The sequence below is a fragment of the Rattus norvegicus genome, chromosome 10 (assembly GCF_036323735.1).
Source record: "Rattus norvegicus strain BN/NHsdMcwi chromosome 10, GRCr8, whole genome shotgun sequence".
In the NCBI taxonomy this organism is placed as follows: domain Eukaryota; kingdom Metazoa; phylum Chordata; class Mammalia; order Rodentia; family Muridae; genus Rattus; species Rattus norvegicus.
The window spans coordinates 103,948,091-103,966,670 of record NC_086028.1 but is presented as its reverse complement, the minus strand read 5'-3'; the positions used below and the strand labels follow the sequence as shown (position 1 = coordinate 103,966,670).

Genomic DNA, 18,580 nt, shown 5'->3' with positions numbered 1-18,580 from the left:
ACACAGGTGATGAACCAGAGCACAAACCCACCAGATTCAACCTAGAGAGCCTATGAGTTTATAGAACAGACATGCAAGACCCAAAAGTGGCCTCAGAATTCAGAAAGCCTTACTCAGCATGGACGACTTCCCCAATTCGACCGAGGGAGTCCTCCCTTCAGTTAACCTTCTGCCTTCTGGCTACTTTAGGACCCACCAAGACTGCAATGCCACGTGAGCTAGAGTTGAGTTACATATGGCTGTTTGGGATATTCAGGGGGAGCAGCCAGAGTCTCAGTGAGGGAATATCAGTGGTCAGCCAGTCTTGGTGTCTCTTGCAGAAGTCACAGTTACTAAGATGAAGGTGACGGCTGTTCTGCTCAGAGGACTGTGCTTCATAGACTTCAGACTGGAGTCTTTAGAGAGGCTGCTCTAGTTAGAGAAGAGAACAGGTACCGAGTCCTTCCACAGCCTCAGGGATTTGAGCAACTAGGGAAACAAAGGAATGAAAGAAAGACAAATACACAGACAGACAGAAAAGCTGGGCTTGGCTGGGGATTTAGCTCAGTGGTAGAGCGCTTACCTAGGAAGCGCAAGGCCCTGGGTTCGGTCCCCAGCTCCAAAAAAAAAAAAAAAGAAAAGCTGGGCTTGAGCAGGCGAGGCTCCCTGATGGAAAAGCCTAGCTCTGTAGATGCTCTGCCTACTTAAGATATACTTATATATAATATATTTATGATATAGTTGATTGAGGAGGTGGGGCTGTTATGTACAGCTGAACAGGGAAGAACACTGCAGTGGCCATTTTGTTGGACAACAGTTGGACACATTGTCAACATTTGCACTTGGACCGGGAGGGAAGGCTTTGCCATTTTCCCATGGGTCTGAGGTATGGTCTTTCATATAGCCACCCACATACACCTCCACTCAGGACTTGAAACACTCGGGGTTCCTGGGCTCCCCATAACTGGGGATATTTGGATAAGGAAACTTGCTGATTCCACAGAGGGGGATGTTTCAGCAGCAGCATATGGAGTTGTTGAGCTCAGACAGGGGTTTCTTAATAGTTAAAACCACGGTGACATGATGTCTGTCTGCTTTTCTACCCTGGTGACTAATCCTCATCTGTGTTTTGCTGGGTTTGTTGAGCACAGGCCTGTGGTTGACCTTTTCCTACGTTCTCAGCATTCTTATATCCCTGTGACTGACAAGGCATCTTTTATAGAGGCCTCTGTGCTCCCAAATATGTTAAAGAGTTTTGAAAGTGGATCCACTAAAGTGATTATTTTGTGTTTGGTAAGGAAAACATAGCCTATTCAGGTACAGCCAGTTGAGAGACGCTTAGGTAGCTGGGTGTCATCTTCAGCTTCATGAAAATAAATGTCATCTTTGTGGTAGCTGTGTGTCCATGACATTTATGACACAACACAGCACAGCTTGTGATGGTCACTTGACCCTTCACTTATACTTGAGGAATATAGGATCCCCTCCTGCCATCAGGAAGCCTTGTCCACCTACAGATCACACAGTTACCACTTGTTATGCTTTAAACGTGTGTGTGTGTGTGTGTGTGTGTGTGTGTGTGCGCGCGTGTTTATGGTTCTGGGGATAGAACCTGGACTCTCAAGCGTGCTAGGCAGTTGCTCTTACACAGCTCTGCCCCAGTCCCAGACAGGTTCTTGCTAAACCTCATTTGAGAGCAGCTCTATTGTTCAGGGGATTGTTTAGTTAGAATTGCCAGGTAGATGGATGGTCCTCTGCTTTGGAACGAAGTTTTTAATTATAGGTTATGCTGAGAGTTAGCGACTTGCGTCCCTGATGAATTGAATGGCAATAATTATATTTAAGTAATTATACTAATTTAAATGTGGAGAAATGGGTCCTTTAATAACTGTGATATGGCAGATTACCATTATGTACTGTTTTCTAATTGTTATTGCTGTTTAATTGATGGTGTGAGCTGTTAGATTCCCCAGCGTCAGTCTATGAGCACTGTGGCCAGCTAGGGGCGCCAGTAGCCAGCTGGCCCCTCATTTTGAGTCCATCAGCTTCATTCTCATATTCTTGATGGCTCCCAGTGTCCTCTGTTCCAGATGCATACTTTAAAGCTCTGGGAAGCAGAATGTGGTGACATATACCTCTAGTTCCAGCACTAGAAAGGTCAAGGCAGGAGGATCTCGAGTTTGAGGCCAGCCTGAGGTACATAGTAAGACTGTGTTTCAAACAAAGAGGGCTTGGGTTGTGGCTTTGGCAGAACACTTGTCTGTCCTGTGTAAGGCCCTGGGTCCTCTTCACAGCACTAAACACTAGGATACCTCTGTCACAGCAAGAGAGAACAAGGATTTCCTCCCTTCCCTCCCAAGTTCTGAGTTTACTAGAAAACTAGAATAAGGACTCAGACAATGGCACTCAAACCATCAGCCCTAAAATTAACAACAAAAACAAACAAAACCCATCATCCTTTGATTGTGGGGAAAGGAAAAGGCATTCCATCTAGTTTCAGGCATCTGGAAAATAAGTTACAAGTTTGTAAATTTCTCCTTGCTTTTTTCTCAAGGTATAATCTTTGAGGCAGACACTTTGGCATTAAACCCCTGACAGGCTGGCAGGGAGGCTCAGAGGGTAGAAGAGCTGGCTGCCGAGACCACAGAGTTCAGTCCTCAGAACCCAAGTGCTGGAGTGAGAGGATGATGTCCCTCAAGTTCTCTTCTGACCTGTGCCTGGGCACCATGGCATGTGCTTAGTCACACTCGGGTACACACACATGCATGCACACGCACACACATGCACACGAGAACACAAGGCTCTTTAATGTAAAATAGAGTAAGTAGAATGAAATGGCTGATAGCCACAGTGCACCTGTGCACTTGCTGTCTCCCGGCATCCTGATGTAGAGTGAAGTAGGCTCCTACAGCCGCTTCTGGATGGACATAGAGCAGTGAAGAAGCAAAATGGCAGAGTTCAGCTGTTACCCCATACACAAACGTCTTTATGTGGCCTGATATATTCACATTTTTTGATGTTTTTGTAGATGTTTAAGTGGCTTGCCACCGAGTGCTAAATTGCTCTAGAGCTACGTGCGAGGGCGTGGCTCTGCTGGGACAGTGCATGGGGCAGTTGCTGTAGCTGATGGCTGCGTTTCTGATTTGCTTCAAATCCTGGTGGGGATATTTTTGGAGCTAGAAGACTTTAGTTCCTCTGACTATCTATTGTTTGTTTTAAACAAGCATTTAAACAGTGGCCTAATAGAATGTTGGAGAACTTTATTAGTGGCCATTTAAATAATGATTTAGAGGTGTTTTATTTAATTTTTATTCTTGAACAAGCCCTTATTTTCTAACACAATGGTTAGACCAAGCAAGGCTCTCACCTCTGTCAAACATCTATGGCCAGTGTCAAGGAGCTGTTGGCCTACTTGACCTCAGTGGAACGAACTGGAGCTCCAGGTCACAGGCACAGCTCCACTGGCCTAGAGGATGGGTGGAGCGCATCATTTTGTAACACTGGTCTTGAGGTTTTACAAGGAAGGGGCTGTGTGATTAGACTGTAGAAAGGGGAGGAAACAAGAAGGGGATGTGTGCTGCTCCAGTCGGAAGCGGCCACAGCAGAGACCTTGCCTACCCGCCTACCCTGCTCTGAACTGCCAGAAAACGGAGTTCATAAGTGAACTTAAATCTTGCACGGTTTGACTTTTTTGCTTAAGGCTAAAAACTGTGTCAAAACTCCTAATTGAATTTTGTTTAGACATGCAGAGAAAAATATGAAGCAATTGAATAATCTCCCTCCTCTCCTTTTTTATGTCCTGTGTTTTCTAGCTACTTAAAGTTCTGGAAAGATCACTGAAGGAGCTAAAAGCTATACTTTCAAAATGCACTGCAAGTGGTTGCAGCATAGGGCCTCAGTCTAGCTGCAGAGCAGATTTCCTGACCATAAGCGTCCCTGTAGCAACCGCCATGCCGAAACATCTATGTGTTCATTCCCTGGAGGGAAGGTCAGCACTCACGTACACCAAGCTAATGGTACACGTACTGGGTGCCACCTAAGCCACAGGCGCTGTTCAGAGGACATGATCAGTGGAGAACAGTGCTCGTAGGTTGTTAAATCAGAGAGCTTAGAGGAGAACTCAGAAATCTGGCCCAGCACTGTTTCCTTTGTGTGGTCACAGTTGACAGACAGCTGAGAGAGGCTCTGGAGTCAACTTTGAAAGATGGTAGGATCCAGAAAAGCAGAAAACCCGATCAGAGCACTAGACGCGTCGTTTAAGATGGAGAACCACGTGCAGACGCTGAGTGCTCCCAGCAGCACCAGTCAGAAGAACCCAACAGTGCACGTAGCCTAGATGCCCACCAGCAGGTCAGAGGGAAACAGAGGACGGCGTAGCATCATCTAGTGAGCATTACTGGGCAGTTAAAAGGGGCTCTGGAGTAGCTGGGCCTTGAAGACGGTATGACAACCGGGCATAAAAGGCCACATGAACACAGCAGGCCTGGCCAGACAGAAAGGGCAATCGGTGGTTTCCATAACTGGGGTAGTGGGAGTGTACATGGGGCTTTCTTTTAGGGGAATTTGGTGTTGGGAACCAAACCTGGGCCCTCTGTAAGAGCAACTGGTATGTTAAGGACTGAACCTTCCCCCAGTCCCTCAGTTTTAAATGTTACTCAAAGGATGTTCAACACTGATGCAATTCTTAGGTTAAAGTCAGTTTCAAAACACTGTCAAATCTTTGCATAGGAATGCCCACAGTATTCATTTCAGAATTCCTCCTCCCCCTCAAATAGAAGTGGCCAGATCCACAGTCTCTGTTCTCTAAAGCCTTCCCTAGAGGTACTGACTGCATCAGTTTGACATTTCCTTGGTTTTCTTTGAACGCATGGGGTTTGGCATTTGTTTGTGTTCATCTCTACCCAGCTGCAGTATCTTCCGCCTGCTCCCCACCTCCAGGCAGGCAGTTCTTCTAGATGATTCCATAGCCTGCCTTCTCAAGAAGGCAGCACTGACTGTGCTGGGACTTTTGTGTTTTGACTTCCCTTCTGACCTGTCCTGGAAGCACCATGCCACCTTTACAGCTGAACCCCATCTTTGTTGTTTTACATATCAGTGATGTTCTCAGAACTCTTCTAGAAGTTCCTCAGTGAAGGCCGTGTGGGAGGTGTGCTCAAGTTTCTATGTTAGGAAATGCCTTCGTAAATCTGCAGTGGTTTTGTATTTAGTAAGAATTCTTCTGTTTTGAAAGTGTGTGTGTGTGTGTGTGTGTGTGTGTGTGTGTGTGTGTGTGAGAGAGAGAGAGAGAGAGAGAGAGAGAGAGAGAGAGAGAAAGAGAGAGAGAATATAATGTTCAGGAGGCTTTTTATGCTGTGCTTTTGTTTGCCAACATGTAATAACATACCACAATTTAGAAACACCGCTGTACTTTTGATGAACATTGAGTTTCCAGTGTTGTGAATGCCTTGTGACTGTTTACATTCCTGTCTGTCAGTGTGTGTGTGACGCTACATCCCAGCAGCGTTTGTGCCGACACAGGTCCCTTTGTCTCCATACACACCAGTGCCATCACCTGTTAAGAGTTTTTCTCTGGAGAGAGATTCTGAGCTCCATGTCCCAGGCCAGCACCATGATATCCCAAACCCCTAAATCACTGAGGAATGTCTGGGTGATGGTTTGCAGTAGCACTGAGCCCGAGTTCACTGAGGGAATTGACTCTTTAGTGTGCCGAGACCTTCTGTGTGTGGGTTCAGCTCTCAGCTTCTTTACAAAGTCTTTCAATAAAGTTTTAGATTTTTTCCTTGTAAAAGTTTTTCCCAATGTGGTAAGTTCAGTTCTGGGCACTTGAGTTGGCAAGTGTGTGGACTTACAGTGAGCAGCCTTGTAAGCTCTGTAGTGAGCCCAACCCCTCATCTCTAGATTCTTCCCCTGTGTAGACGGGTCCCAGGCCTCATGCTGGGTTTCCTGCCCTGTGTAATTGGCTGCTACGTGAGAACTTAATCCTTTCAGGGATTTCTGCTAGAGGAAAATTAGGGTAGAAAATTAAGTCATTGGTGGTGTGCAGCCTCCATTTTCTCCAATTTTTTTTAAAAGAAAGATGTATGTATGTATGTATGTATGTATGTATGTATGTATATGGGTATTTTGCCTGCATATGCATTGCACAAGGGCATTGAATCCCATGGGACTACAGTGGGTACTGGGATTTGAACTCAGGACCTCAGAAGAACATCCAGTACTCTTAACCACAGAGGCATCTCTCTAGCCCCCATTTTCTCTAGTCTTAAAGAGAAAGTTTGTATCAATGTCCTACAATAATATATATATTATCATATATAATACATATATATTCTATTTCAATAATAGACAGACATTCAGCTTTTTAAGTACTTTTGCACCTGTACATATATGATATCTCAGCAAAATCCAACTAAATCGATGAGGTAGCCTGGTGTGCCCCATCTTGCATGACAGATATTAAGCACTTGAAGTATATAACATGCATATGTGAAACACCGTACTAATTTCTATGTTGGTTGCATGTTAAGTGCTGTCTCAGCTGTAATTGATTAACTAAAGAATGGTCTTAGAATCAGTGCAGCCTATCATCTGCTTTCCCTTCTTCCCCTTCCCTCCTCTTCCTTTTCTGGCTTCACAATCCTCTCTTTATCAAATGCAGGACCCTCCTACCTTAGCTGGAATTACAGGCATGGACCATATACCTGGCTGTGAAGTATAAAAATGTATTTTCTAGATGAGAAAATTCTCATATGGAGAGGGCAGGTGACTTCTGTACAGCCCAGGCCCAGGCAGCTGACTCCTGGGATTTTCTGATCTGGTGACATTTCTGCAGATGTTGATGACAGTTAACTATCCATTCAGAAAGAAATTTAGATCCATTTGTCGTTTTGTACCTTGATCAACTGCAGATGAGTTTAGCTTAAAGATAGATAGATAGCTAGATAGCTAGATAGCTAGATAGCTAGATAGCTAGATAGCTAGATAGCTAGATAGCTAGATAGCTAGATAGATAGCTAGATAGCTAGATAGCTAGATAGCTAGATAGCTAGATAGATAGATAGATAGATAGATAGATAGATAGATAGATAGATAGATAGGCAGGCAGGCAGATGTAAATTTGGTGATAATTTTAGTTTTATTGGGAACACTACCTCTTGAATCACTGTCCTCTAAACCCAGAAGTCATAAAGAATATTTTGACAGACTAGATTATAGATAAGTGAACTTTTGTGGAGCAGAGTCCTTACGTAGAAAGTTGGAGGGCAGTGGAGTTGGAGGTGTGTATAGAGGGCAGTGGAGTTGGAGGTGTGTATAGAGGGCAGTGGAGTTGGAGGTGTGTATAGAGAGCAGTGGAGTTGGAGGTGTGTATAGAGGGCAGTGGAGTTGGAGGTGTGTATAGAGGGCAGTGGAGTTGGAGGTGTGTTAGAGGGCAATGGAGTTGGAGGTGTGTATAGAGGGCAATGGAGTTGGAGGTGTGTATAGAGTGTACAGACACAGAGGACCCTATCCGAGCTACATATAGAGCATCTACAACCAGCAACAAAGCCTCAGCCAGGAGAGCATGGTGCTTGTGCGCGTGGCATTCCAGCATAGGCAGCTGGGCTCACTCGGTGGGAAGGAGTGAGAGTGGCATGTGAGTGGCTTCGCAGTTACAGTTGTTCATTCAACGCAGTCAAGAACCCTGATCTTGGTTTCCAAACACCATCTACATCCAGAAGATTCCACAGTCCTTGACAAGGTAGTCGATGGCATGGCTTGGCGTGACAAATGACGAAATGAGCCAGTCTGGAAGATCGTGTGATGGCAGAAAGATGTCCAGAAACGACAGCCACCTGGAGGACATTGGCAGTGAAATCGCCACTCAGAAGTTGCTGAGGAGTGTCAGCAACTAGTAAGAGACTGGCCTAGGAGGTTGGGGTGGGGACAAGGATGACCTCACAGAAGCCCAGCTTACTCCCCTTTACCCAGGGACCGCCGTGGGCTGAAAGTGACAGAGAGGTTTGACAGCTAAGTGCAGTGGAAGCCTCTTGTGATGGTGTGCACCTGTAGTCCTAGCTCATGGGTGGTGGAGGAGGGAGTTCAAGGTCATCCTCCCTTACATAGTGAGGTGAGGCTCATCTGGGTTACAGAGACCCTGTCTTAACAAAGAAAGACAAGTAATAATACTTACATTTTTAGAAATGAAATCAGGTGAGGTCTTCTGAGGTTTGGACAGAAAGGGCATTTCTGTGGAAGGTGCGCTGTCTGAGTAAGCTCATGCGTTCACAGTTTCTGGCAACAGTGACATAAGAGATGACCACAGGGGAAGTAGGGTGATGGGTTCAGGGAAACGTCATAGCCTCTTCTGCTCATTCAAAAAATTTCAGATAACAGTGAAGAGCTGATTCAGTTAACTGGAACTCAGCTCTGAATCTCTACCTCAGAATTCCCACAGGCACAGGCAGGATGGTGGAGAAGGCAGGATGGTGGAGAAGGCAGGATGGTGGAGAAGGCAGGATGGTGGAGAATGCTCTCTGTTCAGACTGTCCTGTGGAGCACACCGATGGGTAGAACCTGAGGTGCAGCCTCATGCTGTGACATCTCACAGAAAGTGCTGTTGTTAGTCTGCTGCATACCACCTTCCCCACAGGACAGCCACGTGGATGTTTGTTGAGTTCAGAGAAAATGGTGTAGGACCATTCTCAAGGATGGATGGAGGCTTCCTGTTGGGCTGTGAGTGGCTGGGATGTTACTTGTGTGTTTTCTGTACTGGGCATGCCCTGGGACCACAGTAGCACAGCCATCTTGTAGTCCTTATGCAGTTAGACTAGGAGGAAGGAAGTGCAGGAAGCCGTGCCATCAGTGACGTTTTTAAAGACCGCACTGTGTTATAAAATGACTCAGGCTGTGTATTCAACATCTGCCTTGTCTAATAGCAGGCTTTTTGACTGGCATTTAGTCTCTCAGAAAACTCCTTGTTGTCTGTGAAGGGTTTTTTGTTTTGCTTTGTTGTTGTTTTGTTTTGAGACAGGGTTTCTCTGTGTAGTCCTGGCTGTCCTGGACTTGCTTTATAGACCAGCTGGCCTCAACTCACAGAGATACACCTCCCAAGTACTGAAATTAAAGGCCACCACTGCTGGCCTGTGAAGTTTTGGTAGCAAGAAGCTACCATTTAGGAGTTTTAGAGTTTAGGGAAACTGTCCCTCTGTGGTACCATAGGATGACGTACAAGAGAGATGGTGGGAGGGGTGAGGTGCAGGGGAGAACAAGTGGGGGGCACTCAAAGAAGGGCCAGGGCAGGTGGCTGTCACCTCCCTTCACCCCTAAGCATACTTCATCTTGAGTTAGAGATGATGATGGTGGTGGTGGTGGTAGTGGTGGTGGTGGTGGTGGTGGTGGTGGTGGTGACAGTGAGGTGACTGGACAATGCCTATTCTGCCTCAGTCAAATAGTTCAGGGAGATCAAATAGTCCTGCAGTAGTGTCTCTGTATTTTGAACTGATCCGTGCATTTAAAACTCACCTGGTGGATTCTCAGACTGCAGCCTCTGGTCTCTTAGCTAGTGTAACAGAACTTGCCAGCCCACCAGAAAGTGTCCTGATAGGACTCCCTATCCTGCCTCTGAGTTTGCCTTTTCTCCATCCCTGCTTGTTATAGCCCACTCTCTGGAGTAGATTCCTTGCCTGAGAAGAGAATGAGGTGTTTTCAAAGAACAGAGTGACAAGGAGAGTTAGAGTGGAGGGTTGGGGGCCAGGCATGCTGGGTCTTGAGGGGACTCCTGTTCTGCACAGCACTGTCTGAAACTGTCCTCCCTCTCAGATGGGGCTTCCTCACCACAAAGGTTATATCCTTTGAGACGGTGACTTCTGTGCAGCATTTATTATTTCTAGGTCACCTCCAAAGTAAATGCCAGATGATGCTACCAAGTTCCTGGTTTTCTCAAAAGGTATTTTTTCTTTCCTTCTCCAGTTGCTTGCTCGCTCTACTATTCCCACGGGGGAGTTTTTCTTTGTATTCTTCCTCTGAGCTTGGAGCTCTTCAGTCTCAAAGCCCTGTTCATGCTGTTTTGTGGTCAACTGTTCCAGTGCTGCCACCCGTGTCCTTGAGTAAACCTCACACTTAACACTTGGGGACAAAGTGCCAGACTGAATGGCTTGTGAAGGTTTGGCAGATCAGTGCAGAGCGCTCAGTGCTCACTTGACTGTGGTTACCCTGGGGACAGTGGGAGGCTGGCATCACAGGTGGTATAAGCCTGTGCCAGCGCTGGAAGGCAGAGGCAGCAGTAACTTCGGGGCTGTCCTGGTCTACATAATGAGTGTGAGATAAGCCAAGGCTCCAAAGTGAGATCCAGTCTCAAAGCCTCAGTGGGGAAGAAAAACCCTAAGGGTGAGTGAAGCTGAAAGTTGCCACACAGTCACAAACTCTGTTTCCTACATTAGTGTTGTACCAAGCACATCCACGAAAGGGAGCTGAACAGCCATAGCGAGCAACAGTTTATTCATTCAGCCAGCAGAGGGCAGCATAGACCCAGTCTCCAGATACAAGAGGTTTTTCTTTTTCAGTTTCTTTTTTAAGTTTTTAATTAATTAATTAATTAAAGTAAATTTTTGTTAAATATATTTAAAGGGTATTTAAAGATACTACAGTAGCCACATTGAAGTGCGGTGTGAGGGTTAATTCAGCATCAGCTTTATCATTCTTCCCTGTGGATCTTACAGTGTTCTCTGCCATGGAGGAAGTGTCTCCCTGGCATCAGAAACTTGCCGGTGAAGGCTGCAAGACGTATCTTCCAACATTTCTGGGCTGTGCTCAACTGGGGCCTTAAGTCATTGCCTCCAGAGAGTCACTTTAGCTGAGTCTTCCCGATACTCCGGACACCACTGTGTGCTAAGAGAACTGTGGGGCTTCTCTGAAAGCATTGTGGCAGTGCTGTCTGTCCTTGTTACAGACAGGGAACCTGCACACAGTGCTCACTCCGGGGCACTCGATGGCACCAGTAATAGATTTTCTTCACAAAGGAAGAAGATCAATCTTCGTTGGTTTTACAACATTATACCTTTTCTGTGTCTTATTTTTCCTTGCAAATGTCAGTTGCCCTTCTTAGAAAAAAATAAAACAAAAAAAAGAGATGTTCGTGGTGACTCATCCTTGTAATCCTAGCACTTAGGAGTTGAGCTTCCTCAGTTGCAAGTTCAAAGCCAGCCTAGACAAGTGAGGACCTGAAGAAGGGGGAGGGGCAGGCAGCAAAGGCATGCATTAGGTCTGTGTTTGTTTTGACACCTTGTTTTTTTTTTTTTTTTTTGGTTCTTTTTTTTCCCGGAGCTGGGGACGTTTTGACACCTTGTTAATGTTGACGCTTCATTTTGATAATAAAAGTGTTATAATTCTACCTCATACATGCTTATTCTGGCCAGCCATGAGAACCCCATGGGTGTCCAGGTACCAGAAAGGCTTATCAGGGAATGGGAGCAGGCTTTTGGCTCTCAGCAATATCACCTCATTTTTCCTGGAGTCTTCTTCTCTGGAAAGCACCTTTGAACACAGTGCTTGGTACACTTGACCCTGTTGGTACTGTTTTATACTGTGGTAGAATTTAAATATTAATCAGTGACAGACATAAGACAGGAAAAAGTGGCCCTTCATGTCACTGTGCTATTCTGTAGGCAATATTTATTTTTATTTTTGGTAGCCCTTAATGGCTGAACCATCTCTCCGACCCATTTTTTTTCATGTTTAAATGCTAAGTCGTGGTTTCATCAACAATGTCTGTGTAATTTTGCTTGGTGGAAGCACGTGAGAAGCTATGCTGCAGTCTGAAGGGAGCACGTGGGAAGCTACGCTGCAGTCTGAAGGGAGCACGTGGGAAGCTACGCTGCAGTCTGAAGGGAGCACGTGGGAAGCTACGCTGCAGTCTGAAGGGAGCACGTGGGAAGGGAGCACGTGGGAAGGGAGCACGTGGGAAGCTACGCTGCAGTCTGAACCGGGCAGGCAGTGCTCTAGAGTTGGAGAGTAAGCCTGACTGAGGCACAGAATATCAGAAACATTCACACCATCAGTGTCACAGCAAGTCAGCCATCTTTGTATAGTCTCACCCTATCCATTGCAGGTGGGCGGGAGTAAGGATTAGATCTGTTTCCGTGTCTCAATTATTTGGAACTATGAAATACCTTGAATCTAGACGCCTGCATCAGTATTCGGGGTGTGGCCAGGAGAGCAGCTCACTCAGAAGGCCTGACAGCTAAGCAGTGAGCTGTGCTGGGATCACAGGGAGGAGTGCAGCCTTGTGCTTCTGCCGTGGGAACAGGACAGGTGTGCCAACTTGCCCTACATGTCTTCCAGAACATCATGTTGTACACCTTAAATATGCATAATAAAACTTATTTTAAAAACAAACTCGAGTAGGAACGCCATGACACATGATTTGAATATGCGTAGCTTTCAAATGATCTCTCTCCCTTGGCCGGTTTCACACTCGCTTGTAGGGCCTCCCTCAGCTCCTGTGAGGCTCCACAGCGTCTGAAGCCCTGCTCTAAGCCTTGGCTGCTTTTGTTATCTCAAGTGTACACGGGAACTCCCTAACAGTTCCCATCAGGTAAATGCGTAGGGGCCTTTCTAGGAGGCTCCATTTGGCACGGGCTGGAGATGTGCCTAGTACATGAGGTGCTTACGCATCCCAGTGCTCTGGATAGTTCCTGTTTACCCTAGCTGGATGCTGTAACTAGGGGTTTGGTTGTTTGGTTGGTTGGTTTGTGGCTTTTGAGACAGTGTCTCAGTATGCAGCCTTAACTCCTCAGAACTCACTGTATAGACTGGGCTGGCCTTGAACTCATAGAGATCCACTGGACTCTGCCTCCTGAGTGCTGGGGTTGAAAATGTGTGCTACCACAGTCAGCTAGGATGTTGGGACTCTTAGTATTGCCAGCTTTCAAGCTTTCAGTCCCAGTTTGTAAGATAAAGCTAGATGACTGCTCTTTCACTGGTCTACCTCCTGTTTCTGTAGAGTCCTGATAAGTTTCTTAGCCTGGCCTTGAATATACTTTGTAGCACTGGAATTAGGCCTGAATTTGTAGTCCTCTGCCTAAGCCTTTTAAGTAGTTATTATTACAGGTCTGCACCAGGACCCTGAATGTTGTCATTTAGACTTTGAGATGGATGGTCTTGCTGTGTAGTTCAGGTGGGCCACTAGCTTGTGATCTGTCCCCTGCCCCGGATCCTGAGTGTCGGGATTACAGGGTACACCACATGCCTTGCCTAGTAGGGATGATAATCATGTAGTTACTTTCCTCCGAGTCAAACATGGTGCTTGGGACTTAAGATAGGCTTCTATATTCCCCTTTTAGTTGACAGAGTTAATGCTGCACCAGCTTTAAGGAGCAGAAATCAAGCAGGGGGAATCATGACATGGCCAGGGGTTTCTGCTGCATTACAGTTTGTGGGGCAGCTTTTCTGCTCTGCTCAGACTCACAGAAGCTAGGACTCAGGCCTATTGCCGTAATATCTCATGATAGTTCAAGTAGCGTTAGTAGTGCTGTATGAGCTATTTTGATTCACTCTGTCTGTCTGTCTATCTACCTGTTGTATATGAGCATGTTGTTGCTGACATACCAGAAAAAGGCATCAAATTCAATTACAGATGGTTGTGAGCCTTCATGTAGATGTTGGGAATTGAACTCATGACTTTTGGCAGAATAGCCAGTGCTTTTAGCCAGTGAGCCACCTCTTTAGCCCTTGATCCACTTTTTGAGAATTATACTAAGAATGGACCATTGAATAGTGCCTCTCAGAAGATGGAGTTTCATATTTTTACCTTCTCAGGCCTTGACTCTTCATGCCGCACATGGAGTCCATCAGTAGGCCCTGGCACTACCTTAGACATAAATGGAGCAGGGAGTTGAGCCTTTTTATTGCTTAGCTGCCCATCTCTCATAGCAGCTTCTCGGGTCATACAGCTTCTGCTGTGGCTGCCCGCAATCTACACTCTCACCAGCGCCCCAGGTGAAGTGTCACAAAGGAAGTCAGATGTCTCTGATCTGTCCAGAACGTGGCAGTGGCCATTCATCTCACCCAGAAAGAAACTGTTGTCCTTGAAACAGCCCAAGGCCCCCCACAGCCCCCCAAAGGCCTCTGCCCTTCAACCTCAAACCTCCTTACAATCCTTCCAGCTCCCCAATGGACTCCACAGGCTCCAGAGCCCCAGAGCACATGTCCAGGAGTGGCCCACTCTCTTCATCATCCTCACAGGGGAAACACTGTGTGTCCATTTAGTCCTTGATGTCTCTGCAGCCCACACCCACTGTGCTCAGGGACCCTTATTGGGGGAAACAGTAGAGAGGAACGATTATAGATTTGATTGGTTCTTAAAACGATGTGTAAAACTGAAGGTAGAATTGGAGTTAAGAACAAGCTATAGGTCGCAGTATGTGCTCTGAATAGTCTGTTCAGTCCTACAAACCAGTAGGGAAAAAAACCCACAAGGTGTGGACAGCGGCTCATAGATCAGAAGTGTTCTCACGCTTCGGGGAAAGCCAGCCTTGATGCCAGTGAGGCCAATACAGAGATCAGCACTGGGAATGCCCCCACCCATCAGTGCAGTTCAGTGCGGGCCTGTCTGGACAGATCAAACTCTAGGAATCTAGACACGTGCTGTCCCATTGCCAGGAGACAGGAAACAGAAGTGACCTGTCCTTCCCAAGTCAGGATCATCTGGGAATCAGATCTGATGCCAGAGGTCGAAATAGGGGTTAGGAACCATTAAATGGGTTTTGGATGGAGCCGAATGCAGTGATAGTGGATTCTTCGAGGGCAGAGCTTGAAGAGTACCTCACCCCAGAGAGGGTTTCAGGACTAGACAAGGAAGGCCACATCAGCAAGGCACAGAGAGAAGACAGTGAAAGCCACCAGAACTGCTTAGATTTAACCGTCAACTCCACACAACCTGGAATCACCCGGGAGGGGAGTGACTTGAGAACTGAGGCTCACCTAGATGGGGCTGGCCTCTGGGCATGTCTGTGGGGATTCCTTGGTTGGCTATTAATTGATATAAGAGTTCATAGACCACTGTGGGCTTACCATTTCTTGGGCTGGGCCCTAAAGCTAACTAAGACAAAATAAGTAAGCAGCTCATTTCCCTCAGTTTTTGGCTATGGATATGATGTGATTTACTGCTTAAATTTCCTGCCTTGGCTTCTCTGAAGTGAGGGACTGTGTCCTGGAATTTTAAGCCAAATAAACCCGTTCTCCCTAGAGTGGTGTTAACTAAGGGCATTTGTCACGTTAACAGAAATGAAACTAGGACACCACCCAGTGATGTCATGGTAGTACTTGTGTTGTTACAGACAGCTTCCTAAGGAGCCTCACAGTCCACTCCAGAAACTCAGGGGAAGCTTTTCTGGATCAAGGACCTCAACTTGTAAGTGAGTCCTATGGGGAGAACTAGAGCCATGTCCAGAGCACGTGCACAGGGCACTGAGATTGGGCCCTGCTTAAAAGTTACAGGCTGTGAGTAGCGAAAGCACATGGCACCCTTTGTAGTCCTGGGAAAAATTAGGGCTAGGGGGTGGCTCACTTGGTAAAGTATCATATATACATGACACCCCGAATCCCATCCCCATATAAACATGACACCCCAAGTCCCATCCCCATTCCCCTGTAAAATCATTGCTGGGGGTGAGGGGGTGGAGACAGGAGGGTCCAGGGCTTTCTGGCCAGCAAGTCTAGCAGAATCAATGAGCTCCAATGAGGATTCATTGATAAGCCCACTCCTAAAAATCAGGTGAAGAACTGGGCATGGTGGCACACACCTTTAGTCCCAGCAATTGGGAGGCAGAGGCAGGGGGATTTCTGTGAGTTTGTGGCCAGCCTCATCTACATAGTGAGTTCCAAGACAACCAGGATTATGTAGAGAGACCCTGTCTCCAAAAGAAAAAAGAAAGAAGGGAGGGAGGGAGAGATGGAAAGGAACGAAAGAAAGAGAAAGCAACAGAGGAGTTACTTGATGCACACACCTGTGAACACACACTTGCACACACAAAGTAAAAATGAGGTGTTTATAAACAGCGTGCAAAAACAGTTACTAACTCTGTAGTGTGTACATATATATGTGTGGCATGAAGGGCACATCTAATATAATGTGTGTTGCATGTAGAAGAAGCCAGACCAACCCTCGGTGGTTGTCACTGGGCAGGACCAGATTGCCTGCCTCTGTTCTCTACTTTCATCTGGGATGTGTCTCGTGAACATCATCAAAACCACACAGAGAAGAACATCGTGGTGTGCTGCATCGAAAACCAGGAACGGGGTGCTACCCAGTGGACTTCATCAGAAAGAATAACGGGGGGCTGATGTCCCCCAGAATCCTTGAGTAAGGTGGAGCAACCTGGCTCAGTGTTCAGGGTGGCAGAGGGAGGACCGGTTGGTAAACTCAGGCAAGAGACCACTTTGGGCTTGTCTTCCTTGGGAGCAATTTACTCTAGTTCTAGATTAGTGTTGCTTGAAACAATGCAGGCTTGGGAATAGTGTGGATCAAACAGCAGTGCTCTCTTCACAGATAGGAACAACAAGTTCCCACAAAGTCCCTAATGACCGCTGTAACCCTGAGCAGATGAGCACTGCTGGAGGGAGGGAGGCACCCACACACTACAGGGCAGCAGCAGCCCACACAGCATGATGTTGTCACATAGGTTGCAAAGCACAAGTGGGAACCTAGAAGTTGCATATCTGCAGTCTACCAACTTAACAAAAACACCAACGTTGGTGCCAGAAAACCTGGGTGTCCACATATTAAAGAATTTAACCTGACCCTCATAAACAATCAACTCTAGATGATCAAAGACCTGAATTAGAATAAAAAGCACAAACCAACAGAACATGTAGGGCAGCACTGTAAGATGTTGTAGATAACAGTACTGTGCCTAAGAGCCCCAAACAGAGGCAAAACCAGACCAGTGCAGTTTTATCAAACTAAAAAGCTTTGGAGAAAAATAGGTAAGCTGTGTAGAGTATGATATCCAATATACAAGGAACCACATAGAAAAAACCTAATTAAAAAACAAGTCAGTGGCTGGGCATGATAGTGCATGTCTGCACCCTAGCACTTGGGAGGGGGGGCAGGAAGATGAGGAGTGAGATCACCTTCAGCTACAGTAGGGAGTTTGAGGCCAGCCCAGACCACCTGAGGCTGCTAAAACAAACAGATGTAGAGACAACAGAAGAACAAAGAGCAGGAGATTGAAACAGAGCTTTCTTGAAAGAAGCAACACAGATAGCCACAGACGCACTGGGCATGGTGACATAGGCCTGTATGCAATTCCGCCACTTCACAAGCTTAGGTAGGGGCATCGTGAGTTCAAGGCCAGGCTCTGTTTCAAGCAAGGAAGCAAGCAAACAAATAAACAAAAAACCCACAGCGCTTAGCAATACAAATGACCAAAATATTTTTAAAATGCTCTATATCATTTCAATCATCCGGAATGATGCCAGCAAAAAGCCCCGAGGACAGAGGTCGTGGTGCAGCAAACACTGTGCTGGCTCCTTAAAGATCAAGATGGCCCTGCATGCTGAGTGCTTTACCTGTGGAGCCATCTAGCTGGGCTGATTTTTATTACTTACTTCTTAGGTTTTTCAAGACAGTGTCTCTGTGTGGCCCTGGCTGTTCTGGAACTTCCTCTGTAGAGCAGGCTGGCCTCAAACTCAGAGATCTAACTGCCTCTGCTTCCCAAGTGTTGGCATGCACCATCACACTTGGCTTCCTGGTTTTTTTATTATTACTATTATTTACGTTTGTGTGTTTATTGTAGTGAAGTGAGGGGTTTGTGCGTGTCATGGGAGTGTGATGGTCAGAAGACAACTTGTGGAAGTTGGTTGTCTCCTCCTACCTTTACATGCACTCTGGGGGGTCAAACTCTACCCACTGAACCTCCTTGCCAGTCCACAATTTATGATGAGAAGACTCATTGAAGGAAAAGGAAATACGCTACTCACCCTAATTTTGGAGCTAAACACTGTGTACATGGAATTATTAGACCCTCATAAGTGTGCAGTTGTTACACGTGTGTTAAAACTACAGAAGTCAGAAAGGGGTGAAGCAGGCCTCTGTGGACTTGGAGCATGGCCATGACTGTCTCATCCCAGGCCTTGTGCTTGTGGCTGGGGTTTGATAGCACGCTGTGGTGGTCACTGTCTTGTTGTCTGCGGACGACTGTGTGCAGCTTTCTAACTTCCCGGGAGCTGACCCGGGAAGATGAAGCAGCTGCCGCATCCTTGCTTGGGTGAGTGAAGACGGGGAGGGCCCACTGCTGAGCTGGCAAGATGACTCAGTGCTGTTTAACATGCTAGACGGTGCCTGAGCTTGAACTGGGAACTGGGTGGTGACAGGCTGCAGTGGGCTAATTGGTCCCTGTGCCACTAGCTCTTCCTCTGGTAGTCCTGAAGCAGTTCTGAGCTGTCCTAGTGGCTGGACTGTTTCCCTGTAGGTGTTTCCAGCTCCACCCAACCACAGCCCAGGAAACAGCTCTAGACACTTTGCTGAGTGAATTAGGAGTTCTCCTTCGTGGTCAAGCTCAGCAAGCCTGTCCTGTCCTGAGAAGTCAAACAATGGTTCTTAAAGAAGGAGAGGGGGAGGACG

The 18,580-nt window shown here is 46.6% G+C and overlaps 1 protein-coding gene across 3 annotated transcripts in view; it reads left to right on the top strand.

Annotated features, from left to right (window-relative positions):
• Cyth1 (cytohesin 1) overlaps positions 1 to 18,580 on the top strand; it is an 83,121-nt gene that overhangs the window by 17,826 nt on the left and 46,715 nt on the right. The window contains exon 1 of one of the 3 annotated variants that reach the window (XM_063268306.1): positions 1 to 18,580. This exon is cut by the window's left edge and continues 11,011 nt beyond it. The exons of the other annotated variants lie outside the window; for them this stretch is intronic. Within the exon in view, the coding sequence (XP_063124376.1) occupies positions 18,550 to 18,580 (31 nt within the window). The 5' untranslated portion in view covers positions 1 to 18,549. 3 annotated transcript variants of the gene reach the window in all.